This window comes from Emydura macquarii, unplaced genomic scaffold (genome assembly GCF_026122565.2).
Source record: "Emydura macquarii macquarii isolate MOO-44397 ecotype Brisbane River unplaced genomic scaffold, CSIRO-AGI_Emac_v2 contig_2890, whole genome shotgun sequence".
Taxonomy (NCBI): domain Eukaryota; kingdom Metazoa; phylum Chordata; order Testudines; family Chelidae; genus Emydura; species Emydura macquarii.
Genome location: NW_027133027.1, coordinates 2,209,491 through 2,228,923, shown reverse-complemented (window position 1 = coordinate 2,228,923; position 19,433 = coordinate 2,209,491). Strand labels below are relative to the sequence as shown.

At 44.3% G+C, this 19,433-nt stretch overlaps 1 protein-coding gene across 2 annotated transcripts in view; it reads left to right on the top strand.

Moving 5' to 3' along the window:
* Nucleotides 1–19,433, top strand: part of NEDD9 (neural precursor cell expressed, developmentally down-regulated 9) — a 104,192-nt gene that overhangs the window by 69,507 nt on the left and 15,252 nt on the right. For both annotated transcript variants that reach the window (XM_067568334.1, XM_067568333.1), the window contains exon 2: nt 774–1,220. In XM_067568334.1, the coding sequence (XP_067424435.1) occupies nt 774–1,220 (447 nt within the window). The remainder of the gene's footprint in view (nt 1–773; nt 1,221–19,433) is intronic.

Genomic DNA, 19,433 nt, shown 5'->3' with positions numbered 1-19,433 from the left:
GGCCCTTGGCCCAGCTGCGTTCCCTCCCCCCCCATCCCCCGAATGATCCTCCGTGCCCCCTTGGGGGGCAGGGCATGCCCCACAGTTTGAAGACCCCTGACTTAAAGTGTTTGTGTTATACAGCATTCCCATGGGAAAGGAGATTATGGAAAGAATGAGGAAAGGGAGATTTGGATAAGAACAACCACCCTGATAATTCAGACAAACTCAGGCTGTCAGATTATGTTCTCCTAGTTGATCTTCTAAATTATATCACTTATAGTCCTATTCACCTGCAAGGAATCTGTCTAACTGTAACTTTGTTAATCAGCAAACCTCTGTGAGGTAGGCAACTATTGTTTATCGCTATTATACAAATGGCAAAACTAAGGCAGAGAAGTAATGTGACTTGCTCAAAATAATAGGAGGAATAGGTGTCAAAGCTGAGTAAAACTCAGGAACACCTGGATTCCTCAGTGTTCAGGCCAACAGAGTACATGAAAAGCCTTTTTGTTATTTGTATACTCTGATATTCACTGCCCAGCTGTTAGCATTGCAGGGAAATCTCTCAGCATCAATATCTGTAATGTAAACTTTGAATTTTTCCTGGTGTTTTTTTGGAGAGAGAAATTCCATATTGTGCCTTTTTCATGTTATTTAACTTTTTTAAAATCATTTCTTATGCCACCCAGGAAGCTAGCTGCATCCATAACTAAATGTGCTTCAAGGTCTGAATGGTCACTGAAATTCTAATTCGTGTTCAATTTCTCTCCCCCTACCCTGTCTCTCTATAGAATCTTATGGCAAGAGCCTTGTATGACAACGTCCCAGAGTGTGCAGAGGAGCTGGCCTTCCGCAAAGGAGACATTTTGACAGTGATAGAACAGAACACTGAAGGGCTGGAAGGATGGTGGCTCTGCTCTTTACATGGCCGACAAGGCATTGTTCCAGGCAACCGGGTGAAACTTTTGATCGGCCCCATACAGGATAGTCCGCCTAACCAGGACATGTCCAGTTCAAGATCAGTGCATCATGCCTATAACCAACAGAAGGACTACCAAATACCAAGCTCACAGGCTTCACCTTGGGACCCGGTGTACCAAGTGCCACCATCCCATCTGAATCAAGCAATCTACCAGGTACCTACTGGCCATGGCATACAGGGACAGGATGTTTACCAAGTCCCACCATCTGTGCAGAGAAGCTTGGGTGGCACTGATGGTTCACTTTTCAACAACAAGGTGGGTGCTTTTACTTTCACTTCTTTGTTTCAAAGCAGGTTGTGCGCACTATGCAACAGCAGGGTAATAAATAAAAAGCCTGAGGGCTTAAGAATGTCTGAGTAAGAATGATGTGCTGGACTTCCACTCATTTAGCTTCATAATGGGATGCTATTCATCCCTGTAAATCCCCCTCTTTCCTGCTTGCACACATGCTGCACAGGGAGAAGAAGAAAGGTCAGGTGCATAATGGACATCTGACTTCACAACAAAGAGAGAGAGGATGGGCTATTCTGGGTCTGCTCCTAGAGGAGCTGCTGGTGAAAGGTGTAGTAGCATCTTCCCATCCCCAAGGCACATCTGGTCCACAACACTCCAGCCCCTGCCTGTTAGCATAAGCCACCACAAAAAGCTTAGAACTCAGAAGATAGCATGGTGTATTGTTCATTAGCCAAGCCATATTTACCTTGTTTAATTGAATAAAATACCCAGCTTTTATGATGTACTGTCTTGATGGAGATGCCCCAATCAGATGTGACATTAAAAAAAAAAAAATTAAGTGGTGATAGTGGTGACAACACGTCCCTTGTTGGAAGAACAGGAAGCCAGATAATGGTGATATGAAGGGATACTTTAATATAAAACAAAGTAAATATATCACTTGGCAATTGTCTTCAGTGTACGTGCCTATTGCATGATGTAGGGTATTTACCTTCCAAAGGTGGGAGGAAGAACAGTGTTGTAAAACCCTTCCTGTTTCACATGGATGTAGGACAGCTGACTGGCACAAGCTTTCAGTAAATAAAATTTGGCGGTTGTGAGTTATAAAGAATAAACATCTCGGTGATGTATTTTTACCTGGAGTAGGCAGAAGAGGGAGGGAAACTAGAGCAGGAAGTGAGTGGCCAGAAGGTGCCATAGTTTAAACTCTCATCTTGAAGTTTATACTGGCAAAAAGGTCAGATGTTTTTCTTTCTAGACTCAGCCTTTTCCATTTTGGGCCTTTGGAAAACTTCTGAGATTTTTGACATCTTATAGTTTTGTTTTCATTGGTAACTAATAGATTTTCAAAAAAGGGAATGAAGAATTGTGAAATAATTTCAACTCATGCTCTAGAGAGATTTGTTTGGACTTTCAAAGTTATTCTTTTTGGAAGAAAAGTATCAGTTTGTGTGTGAGGATCTGCAGGCGGATGAAATTGCCATCTGAAAACAATTGGCTTGCTTCACAGGTGGTGATATGATCTTTATTAGAGCAGTTAGACTGGTTTTATTCGTGGAAATCCCACATCATTTCTCCTGCCCCCATCCCCTAGACAGTAATGAACCTGATTCAAAGGCCTCTGCCTGAAGCTGTGCAATTAAGTACCCTCAAAAGCAGTTGAAGGAGGCCTTGATAAATTTCCTCTTTGGAGAATATAATTGATGAGCAACTAAATCTTAGCCTGAAAAACAGTCATACCAACTGGGGGTCATACTATGCTATCACTCCATGTTCAAAGCTCCTCACTGAAATCAATACCGCATTCTGTACAAATATCCGCTTGCAACATAACTATATAAAATCCTGGGTCTGTTCAAGGCTTAAAGATAAACTTCTTGGGTTAAATGCAAACTTTTCCTCTGGATTCCTCAGAGACACTAAAACACCTATTTACTCTAAATTCCTTGGACTTCAGAAAAACTGGATATGCATTTTTCTGGGTACGAGTCATATTCTGTGGAAAATAAAAAACCATTTGTTTGAACTGATTTGTAACATGCTTAATTTAGTCCCTTGTAAATTATGAAAGATTATCCGTACTGCATGAAGATACGTTGTTATACTGCCCAGTAGTTATAGAATATATATATTATGAAGCATCTGATTTCCAGCAAAAGAGGCTACCATCTTGCTTAACACTGCCTTGGAAGGAATGATTCCCCTGTCAGCTTAGCCTTGCCTTCCCCTCCTGAATCACACCTTCTGGTTTATTGCTACTGAATACAACTGAAGCTCTTCTTCAGATGCTCAGAGGAAGCTGGTTTGGTAGTAGTTACACTCCAGTTACTGAGGAAAGAGTTACTTTAACCCTCACATGAGAGGTTTGAACCAACAGCCCTGATTCCTCACTAATCACACATTCATGACAGACTCAGTGGATGACAAACTCAGTTTTAGTGACCTCCCTTGATTAGATGTAGACAGTGAGCACTACACATTTTCAGTTCCTGAAGTTTCCTCTGGCTGTAAATGAGCAAGATACGTTATAGCCCGAAATAATTATAGTTCACTTTCATTTCAGTGCAAGTCTGCTGGGTATGAAAGGTTCTGAGGTGGATCCGGGAGCTGAGGGGAGGAAGGAAAGGGAAATAAATAAATAAAGATGCTTCTTTCCTAATCATCTCTACATTGTTTTGCAATTTATGTATGCCACTGTTGCACTAACAGAAAAGCACAGTAGCAACAAAATTCCAAAGCCTTTGTAAAAGAAAAGCCTAATTAAAAGGGAACTTTTTCTGCTCTTGCCTCCTATGGCTGAAAAGGGAAGCAATCTTTCATCCAAAAATCCCTATTCTCAAGGGATCAGTAAAACAGTCTTTAAAGTATTAAAGAGAGCTTGAAGTCCCAAACACTTGATCCCAGGGCTCCTTGCTCTGACTTCTAAAATGATAAATACTTTTCTCAGATTTGCAACACCTACCCCCAACTTCCTAAACAAGCTGCTGTGCCTGCTTTGGTTAACAGAAACTCTGCTTGTCAGGGTGTTGTCTGTTCTGGCAATGCTACTTAGCTGAAAAATACTCACATCTCAAAAGACCTATATTATTATGCACCCTTTATGTAACTAGACCCTCTCCCTGCTCAAAATAAGAGGTAAGACAACCACATACTCAAAGGAACCTTCTAAGCAGCAACATTTGCACTTGCACCCTTTTTATACAAAAATATATATATTCCTCTGTGCAAAAATATGGTTTGGCATTCACACAAAATTTTACACACACAATTTGGAAGCTCTTCTCAGGCAGGAATAATCTATCCTTAAGTAATAGTAAATCAACAGCAGTAATGATGTAAACAGATAAAGCCTTGCTTAGGTAACATGTCTTGCTGGCAGGAATTGCAAAGCAAATCAGAAAGAAGTCGTGAGGCAGAAAATTATGGTGATGTAACAATTCTGGAATGCTAAATTGTTTAGAACGTTGCTGTATCAGCTTCTCTCATCAAATGAAAATACTACCTTTTAAAAATGACCTTAAATTGCTTAAGATAATGAGGAATGGTTTAGAATAGTCCTCATCAGCAATGAGATTTTCTGGCTGAGCGATAGTGTATAACACAAAACGATCATGTCCATAAGTGTAAAGAGTATCCAAGGAATAATAATGAAAAAGCATTCTCTTACAAGTTTCCCTCTATCCCCGCTCTCCCTTCATGCTCTCAAAGAGATAGGAGAGTCTTGTAGTTAAACGGACATTAGTCTGGCAGTCAGGAAACCTGGGTTCTATCCCCTGCCAATGACTTCTGAGTAATCTTGGGCAACTTTCTGTACCTTGGTTACCTCATCTGTAAAATATGCAGGGGTGTCTTGAAGCTACATTCATTGTTTGGAAAATTCCTTTGAGATCATTAGCTGGAATGTGCTATAGAAGTATAAAGTATATGTCATATATACAGTATTTGTAATCATCCCCAGTTTAGTAACAACTCTGAGCACTGAACAAACAATAAAAACCCTCACTTGTTCTCATTGTCTTGGAAGAAAGGCTGAACAGAAAATTTCTAGTGAAATGTTTTCCCATTGGAAAATGGACTTTCATCAAAATCCAGGTTTTCCACAGGAAATGAGAGATGTCAGAAAATGCTGCTGTCAGAAAAATTAGCAGAATCAAAATATGGGACTATGATGCACCATAGCAGCTCAGTCACCAGGGGACTGTGATGCATCCTAGGGGATGTCATCCAGCCAGGGAGTAGGACCAGGGAGCAGGGGAGAATGGAGTTATGAGGGGCCCAGAACTACAACTCCCCATGAAGCACTGTAGTGACTCAAGCAGATGCTGACCCAATCCAAAAAACACCTAAAAACATTTAATCATTTTCTAGTTGCAATTTTTTAGCACTGTTCATTCCATGAAACATTTTGGTATTTCAATATTTCTACAGTGGACTAAGCTAAATCAGAAAAAGGCACTCCTGTTCCAGAATAAAAAAGTGTACACACAGGGATTTATATTGAAATAACAATTTTGGAATAATTATTCCAGAATAGCTATTTCAATATATTGTCAAGGGCAGACAGGCCCATAGTGGAACAGCAGTGCTGCTACCCAACCCTGCCATGTTCCTTGCCCTTTCCAAATTTTCATTGCCTTCAGTGGGTTTTTTAGGTAAAACAAGGAATGCAGGAACGGGCCTCCCCGAAGGACTTGTATTTGTCTAACAGTTGCTGCTAGTTGAGTCTACGAGAAAGTAGAAGCATTTCCCTAGGAGCAGCACCACCCTGACAGCTTTGGCCCAGACTTCAGCAGTGCAAGCCAGTTCACCAGTTCAGCCACGTTCTGACGTTTTTCCTCTGAATTAAACAACTACTGTCTTACTCGGGAGGAACAAACAGCAGAAATATTCTTCCTCCCCATTATTTTTTTGGTTACTTATTTGTTTCACACTCTATAAAGCTGTTTACGAGTCATACTTTGGAGCATGGTAAAAGCAGCATTTATTATGCTACGATATTTGTTGCTTACTTGCAAAATTTATTCTATTCAGGCAACATAAAAATATATCCTTTTTCACCTGTTTCCTGTGATATGGTTGATTTAAAAGATTCAAACAATAAAATTAGTCTCTGTTTCTTTCACTTTCATGTTTCAAATTCTACTTTGGGGATTTGTAATCTTTGTAACAAAATATTGCTTTAGTGTTAAAGCTTTAAACATACAACAAAATTGCCGAGTACAACATGAATTGAAACATTATATGAAACAGGACAATGATTGTTGAGGCTAATGTGCTGAAAATATTATGCCTTCAAATTGAATGCAAACTGTTTATATATACTTTTAAAAAAAGAATGCATGCAACCTTTCACTACTTTTGAATGTTTTACTATAACTTTCCATATGAAATGAGTAATAGAACAGTCATTTACAGATATAAAGCATGTGAAATTATCAGCAGTTAATCTAGCCTCCGTGGTCTCTTAGAAAACCACTCAGTAAAGAAACCTTCACCCACAAGCTGAAGTAAGTTGTACTTAGGAGTTAGTCACTGATGTGACTTATAAAGATGCATTGTTAGGCAAAGCCCATGTTTTACTCGACTGTTGCTGTGAGAGTAAATAAATGAGCTCAACATTACTCACAACCTCTCACTAGGCGTAGGATTCTTTTCAATCAGTTCTATTTGGAAAACACAGAGCACATTTTTATTCCTGGTTACATAAAAAGAACCAACGATCTAATAATCCACACTGGTGTACTCTGCATGAGTACCAGAATCTGCCCACATGGATCCGATTGCTCAATCAGGTCCTTAGTTTTAAAAGCCAAGCTTATGGGCAACATTTAGGTTACTAAAAACCTAATAAAATGTTTTGTTACATTCATAAAAAGTTAATGAAATGTTAGATTTGGAGGACTTAAACATTTCTCTGAAGGAAACCCAGCAATGGAAACAACAATGGGCTAATTTATGAAAACCAAAAAGAGGAGTTGAGTATAAACAGAAAGAGAATCTAATCAAAAGGAATATGTCTAATTTCTAAAGCTGGTTGAAAAAAAACTTTGAGGGAATAGTTTTCCATTGGATAATTCAGTTCTGTTGAAATCTAAAACAAATTTCATTTTGGGGAAAAATGTTCCAAAACTGTCAGCTGTCTTGTTTCAACATTTTTTGAATGAAACATTTTAAGTTTTCCTTTCAAAATGACATTGCTTATTATGTACTATAATATAAAATGTAAAAAGTCAAATACATCTAAACTGATTTTTAAAAATTTTCTTCTGGAGAATTTCAAAATGTTCAGGTTTCATTCCTAATCAGAATGAAAAATTTCAGAAAAATTGTAATCCTTTGGGAAAGACAATTTCAAGTTTTCCATATAGCTCCACTAATTTCACAGCCCAAAATGAAAGAAATAGGAGGTAGCGATGAGGTAATCGGTATTGTTTTTCTTAAGATTCATTCAGTTTTATTAATTCATTAAGCATCACATAAGAATTTTTTTTCCTTTTAAAATATTATAAAGGGGCTGATCCAAATCTCGATGTCAATGGAGTCTGTCCATTCACTTCAGCGAACTTTGGATCTTGATGGGCTTGTACATACTACCACTTCCGTCAGTATAATTTATGTTGCTCAAGGGTGTGAATAAGCGACCCCCTTGAGCTATGTAAATTAATGCAACCTAAGCACTGGTGTGAATAGCACTATGTCAGCAGGAGAGCTTCTCCCACTGACATAGCTATCGCCTTTCAGGGTGGTGCTTGTATTATGCTGACGAAAGAACTCTCTCCCATCGGCATAGACGGTCTTAATCAGACACATGACAGCAGTGACTATAGCGCTTGAGTATAGACTAGCCCTATGTGATTTTTATCTTGACAGTGTCCCTAATTGATCTGGCTAAAGTATTTCTTGCTACCAACTAAAATCTTTGGTTTTGGAGTGGCAAATAATTTCATGAGATAAAAGGAAGTCTAGGAAAAAAATGGACTTTTTTCAATGAGGCCTCATCTCCAGAGTTTTTATATCAATTGAACTATACCAGGTGAAAAAATAATATAATTAAATTGGTACTACCCCCAGCATGAATGCAGTAAAATAGGTATAAATGTGTTTATATCTTTACAGCTTATTCCCATAAATTTATCAAAATAATCTATACCTCTGTAAGCACCTTAGCTAAATTGGCACAAAACTGTGTGCAGAATAGCCCTGAGAAATGTATGCAAAATGGAATCAGGATCCTTTTCTTCCAAGGCAGCAGATCTCTGTGGTGAGCCGGAGAGCTTCCTGTTGTCCAAACTGCCCTGAGCGTCTCTTAGCTACAAGTTGCTCTTTGCCCCATTCTTAGAGCAATATACTGCTCCCAACATAAATCTCTCTGACTCATCTCTTTCTTGTGCCTCACAACAGCCAATAGCAATGCTTTTGTGGAACTACCTCTTTTCCCTTCCTTCCTGAACCTCTCTTTATAAATAAATACATTTTAAAAAGGCCCCTCCTTCCTTTGAAAGGAGTCAGTAATATCTGGAGTGCATGGAGGATGGAAGTTTCATTTTCTGAAGGATTTTTAAAAATCTGGTTTCATTCGGAATAAGCAAAAACTGAAACATTTGTAATTCTCCACCAAGAAAGATTCTGAATTGTTTGTTTCAGATTGCTCAAAACATTTCTTTTAGATTTAAAAGCTTTTAAAAATGTCAATTGTATAATACAAGATTTTAAAAATTCTAAATGAAAAGTCATTTCAAAATGAAAACTCAAATAAGTTTCATTCCAGAAATGTCAAAATAGGATGTTTTGACACTTTTGGAAGAAAACCAAGAAAATTCCAGAACAAAAGTTTGGCTAAAGTGATTCAATTTCACAAACATTTTGATTTCAACATAACCACATATTCCAACAAAATTTCTAGCAATATAATTATCAGCACTAAAAATGTTTTGCATTCAACAAATTATTCCTCTATAGTCTCTTGTTTTGTTCTTCATTAGGCAATTTAGTCTCCCCATGTTAGGAAAGTCCTATCTTAAATATTTTAGTGGGCCAGTCACCATAGTACTGAAGTACTTAGTTTTGTCCTTCATTAGCGAATATAATTTAAGCCACAGACTGCCAGAGGAAAACAAGGTTACTTACCAGTAACTGATGGTCTTCGAGATATGTTGCTCATGTCCATTCCACTATAGGTGTGTGCACACCTCTGTGCATGGCTACCGGAACTTTTTTCCCCTTAGCAGATTCCGTAGGGCCGTTTCCGGCGCCCCCTGGAGCCCCGAGCACATGCCACGGCATATGAGGCGCTGCCAGCCCTACGCCCCCTCAGTCCCTTCTTTCCGCCAACTCCGGCGGCAGGGATTGGGGGGTGGGTTGTGGAATGGACATGAGCAACACATCTCGAAGAACATCAGTTACTGGTAAGTAACCTTGTTTTCTTCTTCGAGTGCTTGCTCATGTCCATTCCACCATAGGTGACTAACAAGCAGTACCTTGGAGGTGGGCCAGAGTTAGCAGTGAGCTGCCTGCAGCACAGCTCTGCTGAAGCCCGCGTCTTCCTGCGCCCGTTGGACAGAGGCGTGGTGGGACGTGAAGGTATGTACCACCAGCCTGGCAGCTGCTCTACAGATACCCTGCCTTGGCACTTCTGCTAGGAAGGCTGTAGATGGAGCTTGAGCTCTGTTGAGTGAGCTGTGGTGGCACCCGGAAGCGGCACCTTCACCTGCTCGTAGCTGAACTCGATGCAGGAAGTTCACCAAGACGATGCGCCGGACAGAGACCGGTGAATCTTTCATCTGGTCGGCTGCTGCAACAAAGAGCTGCATCACTCCCTGGAACGGCCTCATACACCTGATGTAGAAGCCAGGGCCCCTCTCACGCTTAACGAGTGCCACATTCTCTTCTCTTCTGAACTGTGTGGTTTGGGGAAAACATAGGGAGAATATATATTGGTCACAATGAAACTGGGAAACCACCTGAGGCTGAAGGCCCAGTGCAGCCTCAACTGAACCTTATCTTTATAGAATACAGTACAAGGGGGAGGGGGCTCCGAGATCAGACCCCTGATCCTGGAGACCTTCCTTGCTGAGGTAAATACCCCCAGGAAGGCCACCTTCCCAGAAGACAGGAGTAGAGGGCATGACGATGCAGGTTCCAAGGGGGGGCCCTGTGGGCTGTGAAAGGACGAGGTCGAGATCCCAGGGAGGCACTGGATCACGGACCTACGGATAGAGCCTCCCGCCCCCCTCAGGAACCTAACCGATATCAGATGGGAGAGTCGCAATCCCCCTTCCAGCAACTGATGGAAGGCTGATGTGGCTGCTAGGTGGGACTTCAGGGAGTCCGCAGCCAGTACCTGGAGCTTTAACTTTGGCAGGCATTTCCCAGATCACCTGTACTGGCAAGAGGCTGGGTGGAATACCCCAGGACTCCTCCTGGCAGGCAACAGCCACTTCCACTTAACCCAGTAAACGACCTGCGTGGAGGGGTTCCTGCTACCCAGAAGGACTCACTGGACTTGCTGTGAGCGGCTCACTTGTCGTTTCTCGGTCACCAATCCACCACTCCCTAAAGTGTTGAGGGTCCAGGTCGGGGCACCGCAGGTGACCGTGATCTTGAGATCTGGGATAATGCTGTCTCGGAGGCTACCGAGGCGGCAATCGAGAAATCCAGCAGTATGGTGAACCAGGGTGGCGTGGCCAGGCTGGAGCAATTGAGATAGCATCAGTTTAACCCCTCCTCATCTTTAGCAGGGCTGTATGCAAGAGGGGAAAGGTGGGAAAGTGAATATGAAGCTCTATGACTGCTACAGACAGATGGTGTTGGCGATCACCCCCGCCCCATGACCACAGAGAGAGCAGCACTGCGGACGTCTCGTGCTCCAATCCAATACGGACAGATTCCCTTTGGCGAACCCTCCTCCCCCCTCCAGACGGTCGTAGACGCCCTTCGTGAGCACAGTGACCCATCGTGGTGAGGGAGAGCGACCCCTTGACGCGGTCTGCCTCGTTGTTCATCACCCCGGGAGATGATCACTGCCAGGTCCTAAGGACCAATAGCTTCCCTTCCTAAGGCTGACGAATGGGCTTCCCCCGCCTGTCAATGTAGTACATGGTCACTGTGCTGTCTGTCAGCACCTGGACTACCCTGCCCTCAATAAGCGGAGGAACATTCCACAAGCGCTGTGAGCGTTTCGCGGATCTTTACATTGGTGTGCCGACGCCTCTCCTTCCTGGCCAGACGCCTTGTGAGCCAACATCAACGCTGATACGGCACTTCACCCTCTGCCCGAGGCATCCGATATCAGGGTAACTGAGGGAGCCAGCTCCATGAACTGAACGCTCCTTCACACATCCTGAGGAGTTGTCCACCAGTCTAGGGAGGCTAGGGCTTGCTGTTGGTTTTGGGGGTTTTTTTGGGTGGGGGAAGAGGGAAGAGGAGGAGAGGGGACCGTAGCCTCCTGGTGCAGAAGTTACCTGCTCGGACTCTACACCAAGGCTAGCCATGACTGAAGTGGCCTAAGCATCAGGCTCGCAAGCCTCACCACATAGGTGCAGGCCACCCTGTGACCTACCAGCTGTTGGCCACGTTTGGCTGTTGTCGTTGGGCATTTGTGCAGATGGGCCATCCTGAGGGACGCTGTCTTGCAACACGGCTGAGGCAAGAAGGCCTGGCCCGGGAAGCAACCGGTCACACTGATGCATTTCATAGGCTGCACCTGAGTTAACAAGAACTTTTGTTTGTTTACCAGCAGGACGCACCAGCCACAAGTGGCACCTGACTGGTTCACACTGATCTGGACTTGGGACCTGGACCTGCCTTGTGCAAGTCCTGCACCCCCTTTTGCCTCAAGCGCACAGCTACCACTGCCAGGCCTTCAGTAAACACCCTCGGGGCCGAGAACAGGCCACAGAGTAAAGTCGTAAGGCGTTAGAAGGAGCCAACCACTACGAGGTGAAGGAAGCATTGAAGATATGCGTCCCTGATGTCCAGGGCGGCATACCAGGCTCCTGTATCCAATACTGGAGCTGGGGAGACCATGCAAGACTTGAGTCCCTTGCGGTATTTGTGAGATGATGTAGGTCTGACACCATCCTTAAATCCCCTTTTTCTAGGGGACAAGGAAGTACCTCAAGTAAGACCTCTTCCGCCGTGCCCTGAGGGACCTTTACCACTGCTCCGGGCTGAGGCGGCCTCAATCTCTTGGATGTGGAATTGCCACTGAGAGGGAGGAAGGGGGAGGTGTCATGGGGACTGGATGGGGGGGGAGCAGAGACGACTGGAGGCCCTAGTTCACCAAATCGTATCAAGGACCCAGTGGTCCGAAGGCGTTCTGGCCCACACGAACCGGAAGGAGGGTAGAGGCTAAGGTGCTGCCCTTGTGTGCACCATCATAAAGGACCTTTTCCGACTGCCCTATCGCCGAGATGACCCTTACTGAGGGCCTAAGGAGCCACTCAGGGCGGATGGTGTCTCCTAGACTCCCTGATTCTGTCACATTGCCTGTAGGTCATGAGACAGCCGTGGCTGACACCTTTGCTGCTGCTGCTGTCCCTGGGGAGCTGCCTGACACCTAAAGGCCTGTGGCATGTAACGGCCCAGGGAACAGAGCATGGTCTTGGAGTCCTTCAGACCACGCAGCTTCACATCCATTTGAACTGAAGCCAAGGCTGACTCACCCAAGGGAAGACCCCGGAAGGGCTGCTGGACCTTTTGAGACAGCCTGGGATTGCCACCACTAACATCTGAGCATGCCGATGGCGGGGGGTATGGCTCTGCCCACCGAATCAGCAGCAACTGAGGATGCCTGGAGCGCTGCTCTAGCTCCCATGGTACCCTCTTCTGCAATGGTATACAAGTTCAGCGCCTGCTGCAGGGCAGAGCCTCCGCAAAGCAACTCACTGAGTCCCCCAAGGGCTCACCTTCTCCTTGCTGGCAGTGCTACTGAATAAAAAATTTTCTCCAAACAAGTCTGGCTTACAATCGCCCTTGTTCTCTGGAATAGAGCCCGGCTGCCCTGTCTATCCCGGTGGTTGGCGGCAACCACCACCAGGGACCTGGGGTGGGTGGTGAACAAGCATTCAAACCCCTTGGTTGGGGCGTAATACTTTTCTCGGCTCATTTAGGTATCAGCTATGAAGGAGGGGGTTTGCTACAAGGCCCTCACTATCCTGAGCACCCCTTCGTAGACCGGGAGGGCTACCCCCACTGTGGGGGCCCACCGCTAGCACATTAAAGAGACTGTCTGACGCCCCTTTTGCTCCTTCACCTCCAGCCCCAAGGTAGAGGCCACCTCTTGAGCAGTTCCCAATGTGCCCTAGAATCAACCAGGGTCCGGGAGCATGCTTCATCCGGTGGGGGGGGGGGGAAGATTGCAGGGCCGCAGCACCTCTTCTTGTCGACAGGCAGTCCCCACAGGTGTCCCTGCCCATGGGACCGAGTCATTGTCCAAGGGCAAATGGTGGCCCTTTCTCCTGTACCCGAGGCACTGACTGCATCCCCAAGGGGTTGATGGACCATGGTCCCCGAACTCCCCGAGAAACCCCACAGGCCTCCATGACCATTGTCTCTGAGGCCATCCGGGGTTACCTGCACTTGGTGCTCTGGCACCTTTCATTGGTGGTGGCTCCCCCAGCAACTACTTCCCCAAAGGGACACCGAGGCACCGTCAAAAGACCATGGTGGCGCTGCCCCAAAGGCTCTCACTATGCAGTACCGAGCCTGGGAAGGGAAGGGGTTGGGGTGGTGCCCCAATCCACAGTGCTCCAGTACGCGTCCCCTCAACGTCAACGACCTTGACTACCGGGTTCGATGTGGGTGCCGTGGCCAGAGCAGGCATACAGACAATGCTCCAGTGAGCTGGGCTGACCAGAGCGTCATCCCAGTACCGAGGAATTTGCGCTCTGCATGCATGCTGCCGCTGAGTCCGACCCCAGCGCCAGGTTCTGCGCGGCCTAAGTGCGGGGCAAACTCCTCAGTGCCGAGTCGGTCTTTGGCAACCAAGTTTGGCGAAGCCTCGGTGTGGGGTGAATCCTCAGTGCCAAGGCTGTCTCTGGCACCCGGGTTCAGCGCTGCCTCGGTGCGGGGGGTGAACTCCTCGGTGCCGAGTCTGTGTCTGGCAACTGGGTTCGGCACCGCCCAGCGAATTCCTCGGTACCGAGACTGTCTCCGGTGACCGGGATCAACGCCGCATCATTGCAGGCAACCACTTCGCTGCTGGAGAGCAAGAACGGTGAGATGGACCTCACCCGGTGCTGTGGGAGTTAAGACCGGTGTCAGGCGGGCGACTTTGCTCTCCGCCTCGATGCAAGTCGGTCTGGCGACCGCCACCTGGAGTAATTTCTAGGGGAGCGTTTCTGCTCTACCCTAGGAAACAGGTCCACAGGAGGTCTTCCTCCCTGTGCTGGGGATCTCCTGAGTCATTCAGGGGGTCCCACGCAGGCTTCCCCTGTAACGCCAGCCCCTTCTCTCTCGTGGAGGTATGGGCGGTGGTGGCATACGCAAATCCAACAACGCTCTTGCTGCCTGATGGCCTCCAAAGTTGACAGTGCCAGTAGGTGCCGAGGGGCTCCCCCACTCCCAAGAGTCGGGGGAGGCTCCCTGGCTGGAGACACTGGCTCAGGCAGCGAGCCTCCGTGATCCAACCTCGGTACGGGTCAGTGCTCCATACCCCACATGCTTAGCTGGTGTGGGAGAGTATCTGCGCTCCGAGCGCTGATTCCATTTCTTCATGGTTGCTGAGTTGGGTTGGTGCTGGTGGTGCCCTCTGCACTGACAGCACGCTGGGTACTGCAGCAGAGCAGGTTGGTTCGGAGCTGGTCGGAGGCTCTATGAGCGAGGCTTTCAGACGGATTTTGGTCTGAAAGCCTTGCAGATCCGTTCTTCTCTTTGCGAAGGCTTCCCACCCCCCCCATGCTTCAGGCGGTGGGAATCACTTAGCAGGAAAGCCTTCCTGCCGGAAGCACACAGCTTGAAGCCAAGAGACCGAAGCATACCCACTCCTGGTAAGGTCTCAGCTAGATTATCTCAAAGTCTCTAACTACCACTAACAACAGTTATTAAGCTAACTAATTAACACAAAAAAATCATTGCTTAAAGTTCAAAACACGGGGAATTAAGCGCTTGCAGTGCAAGCACAGGCAGTTCCAGTCACGGAAGGAAAGAAGGAACGGAGGGGGTGTAGGGCCGGCAGCGCCTCATGAACTGCGGCATGTGTGCAGGGCTCCAGGGGGAATCAGAGCCAGCCCCACGGGATCTGCTAAGGGGAAAAAAAGTTACGGTAGCTGTAAACTCACCTATAGTGGAATGGACATGAGCAAGCACTTGAAGACGAAATATTTGTTCTTTAGCACAAAAATATATTTTCCCAGTGACATATGTACCTAAGACATTATGAACAAGATTTATCCATCAGACCCTTCCACCCATGCACCAATCATTCACTTCAAATACTCCAGAGTGCATGACCTGTTGTGTCACAAATGTTGTACTGCATCAGACCCTCAGTGGTTGTGGGAGTACACTGACATGTAGAAATCATGAAGTCACTCAGTCTGAAGTGAATAAATTTCACGGAGGGAGGGGATAAAGCTCATGTAAAGAGTGTTGGATGAGTATCATCTTCTGAGAAGTCCCCTCCCCCCCCACCATTAAATACTAGTTATTTAGTACACTCTGATGCATTCCATCATTTCCCTCCCTTCCCCTCCAAAAAACCATCAACAAACTTATCTTCAGAAGTATTGTTCTGACTCTCTATCAGTATCTATAGAAAGGAATGAACTCTATCAGAGACCCAGAAACATCCCCTTTCTAGCCAACCTTGCAATCAAGGACTACCTGCCTGAATCCTGCTCCTCCTGAAAAAGTGAGAGTTTTGCTAGTACTTAATTGGCAGAAGTAGGAGCACTGACATCAGTAGGAGCGGGATCAGGTCCTGAATGGATTAAGTCATAAAAAGCAATACTTTTTTTCCCAGTGAAAACGTGACACAAATAGTTATCCTTTTTCTCTTTGAGTACTCATTCTGCAAAGCCTGCAGAAAGGGTCGTTGTATTTTATGTATGCTTGGAATCACAAGCAGCTGAAGAACAGCAACAGATCAGAACTGAAAGATTCCAGGCCAGATCTTCATCTGGTATAAATCAGCATAACTCCATGGAAGTCAGTAGAGCTGTGCCCATTTATGCCAGCTGAGAATCAGGCCATTTAAATAACTTCATAGCTAAAAAAGCAGTTCAGAAGAAGATATGCAGTGCTTTAAATAAAGAGTAATACAGAGCTCAAAAATACTTTAATAATCCTGCAGGCCTGTCACTGAGTGACAATTAAAGGGAAGTGGTTTTTTGTTTTAACTGAAAGTTGTAAAATCTTGGCTTGGCTACGTGAGCTACAGTTGACTGTACCCATATCTCCCCTCTTTCCTGGTTTGAATCAAGGTCTGTGCATGATTTCCTTATTTCTCTCTTCTCCTACATATTTTTTTTTTTTAAAGTTACACAACTCCTGCATTGTATCTTACAGCTTCACCGCTTAAACCGTATGTCAAGCTGGCTCAAAAAGACAAAAATCAACACTGATTATTTTTTTTAAAAGACTTGTATTTTTATTATTTTAGCACAGACGCTCCTATTAAGATTGGCCCCCATTGCACTAAACATTTGACAGACAAGTAGTAAGACAGTCCCTAATCTAAAAAGTTTATAGTTTAAGTTCCCATCCTGCAAAAATGTAAAGAAATGCTTAAGTTCACATACTATGAATTAATGTAATTAGAACTTACTTACAGTGCATAAAGTTAAAGTACTTACATAAGTCTTTACAGGATTGGAACATAAGCAGAGCAGGTAGATAAATGGTGGGAGAAAAGTAAGTAGCCATTTCTTAGGATGCATGTAGCAACAGGAAATAAAACAGTTCTAGGTAGGAGTAGCATCTCTCATATCTTCTTATTGCCTCATATCTCGCCATCTGAAGCCTATTTCTAAGATAATTAATGTAAGAACAGCAAAAAAAAAAATTAAAAATTAGAGCTATGAACTGCAGAATCTCACATTCTTCTCAATTTTCCATCAGACAATGGAGCAAATATTTTATTCCCCCCAAGAGGAAAATGCTTTTGTTCATTTAATCTTTCCTTATAATAGGTGTTGGGTTGATACAGCTCTAGAAACCCATGCCCTAGTACTAGCCACAGACAAGGTACAGTACAGGAAACTGTTATGTAAGCTTCCCCCATGATATCCTGCCAGTATAAGTCAGCCTTTTCTTGAAGGGACCTCGTTTAGGGGTAGGTCATGTTCCATGCCCACTGAGCAAATGGTGTCTATGCTGAGGATACTATGAGTAAGCATTTTATGACAAGCCACACCATGTCAGTTAGCAAACCTGGATTACAAATTAGATTAGGTTAAAACTTCACTCAAAAATGGCTTTGAAAAATACATTGTATGTTTATAACAGTCTATAGTAACTCATGAAATGAGCCTAATAATCAAGTAAGAGTACCTTTAAACTTCAGTGAATTGTCACTTAAACTGGAAGACCCATTGTAGATTATTAATAAGTAAACACACAGATAAAATATTGTTCATATATTATAGCAGATAATACTCCTTATTAAAAGATAAATGTCAAGTAATGCAGTTAGTGATATGAGATCTTGCTGCGTTGTTTTGCTATCATAACTTGGAGGGAGGAAACACCAGGTTCATTTTAAAAATACATTAAATTAATTAGCAAGGTTCTTTCTGTACCCATATTGTCTTCAGACGCCAGTTTCTAACACACGTTTTTGCTACTCAAATTAGCCACCAGTTCTGAGAAGAAAAATAAGTAGATACACCCCCCCTGTCTCTATGGAGTGATGTGAATTTTCCCAATGACTCATGTCATTCTTTCCTTCAGATGTCCAGAAAGAGTTAAAGACAGCAGGGAAACAGTTTCATTTCAAATTCCCTTTCTCACGGTATTTCCTCATATTCTCTTTGATTGTTTGCTTCTCTTTGCAAAACAAAAGTGGTCCAGGTGGCTGTTATATAACCTTCCGGGATCCTGGGAAACACTGTACCAACTGCAGTTTTTGTTCCAAACACATTTACAAAAGCACTTTACAACACAGTCAGCTGTGTGTTTTCTTTCATTTACTTACATTTTTTTTAAGCCATCTTTCCTGCTGCAAAGCTTTAGAGTTTCCCATACAGCTATCATGCTCTTCACCCTGTGTCTTTCCTCTATCGTGGGGCCTTGCCACTGATAAATTCCATCTGATTTCAATAGAAAGAAGATTGGATCTGGGAGGAAGAGGGAATTGGTAGCAAGCATAGATTAACCTGATCAAAATGGGTGTGCAGCACTACCACAGGCATCAGTGAGCATTGTTATGTGGGGGTTAAAAAACACAGACCTTCAGATAAGTGTTGTGCTGAATTGCTACTTTAACACCAACCTGCAGCAGTCAGTAGGGTTCTGTGGTTAAGGCCTAGGACTGGGAATTAGGAAACCTGTGTTCTATTTCTAGCTCTGCTCTCTCTGAGTGACTTTGGTCAAGTCACCTAACATATATGTGCTTCAGATTCCTGTAGAACAGCACAAAGGTATTTACCCACCATTGTAAAGCACTCACAATAATGTGTAAGTGCTAAGTATCGTATTACAGGGAATAAACCAGATTCTGCTCTCTGGCAGGCCACTGTAAATCTAAAATAATTCCATTGGCATTAGTGGGATCACTCTAGCTTCACTAGTGAAACTGAAAATAAAATGTGGCCCAGTGGCCTATAGCATTTTCCACGAAAAGTCAGCTGCACTTTAAAACCCACATCCGTCTGAAGGAATCATGAAAATCTGCCATTTGTGTCTTATTTAGGAACACTATGGCAGCCTTCCTCCCATTTTAGTGCTGAGTATTTAATGTTGGAAAGACAGTGGAAAGGCTTTTCCCTTATGTGTAAGGAAAAGAGATTTAATGAACCACAGAACTGGATACTTTACAAAAGTACATGCATATTCAGCTCTTTTTTTCCTGGGTAGAGAACACACAACTGGCATGGAAAAGGCCCAAGCCTTTCACAGGAGCCTGGCCCTCAGCAAGAACAGAACAAACTTTCAGCTCAATTGTCTTTGTTTTTAATGCTATGAGTTTGCTGTACACTCGCTACACATTTCATAAGAGCCAAAGCTGGTCCTTGTTAGTTGCTCTGCATGGATTAAATGGTTGCAATGTTTTGAGACTGTTGGGATAGATAGTTTGCGGGCTCACCATCTGTTCTTTTAATGCGTAAACAAGGAAAATTGCTGGTTTGAAATGAAGGATTTTTCAAAGCCAGATGACCACAGGCATTCTTTAAAAAAAGAAAGAAAGAAAGAAAGACACCCTGGAGTTCATTGACATTTGACAGGAAATAAATTCCTAAACACCAGAAAGGGCTGCTACCCCATACCAGAGGAGAGAGATAAGAGAGGAAAGGTTTTCTCTTACTGACATTTCCTTCCTTCTGAGGTCTTTCTTTAACATTAAATTACAAAGTA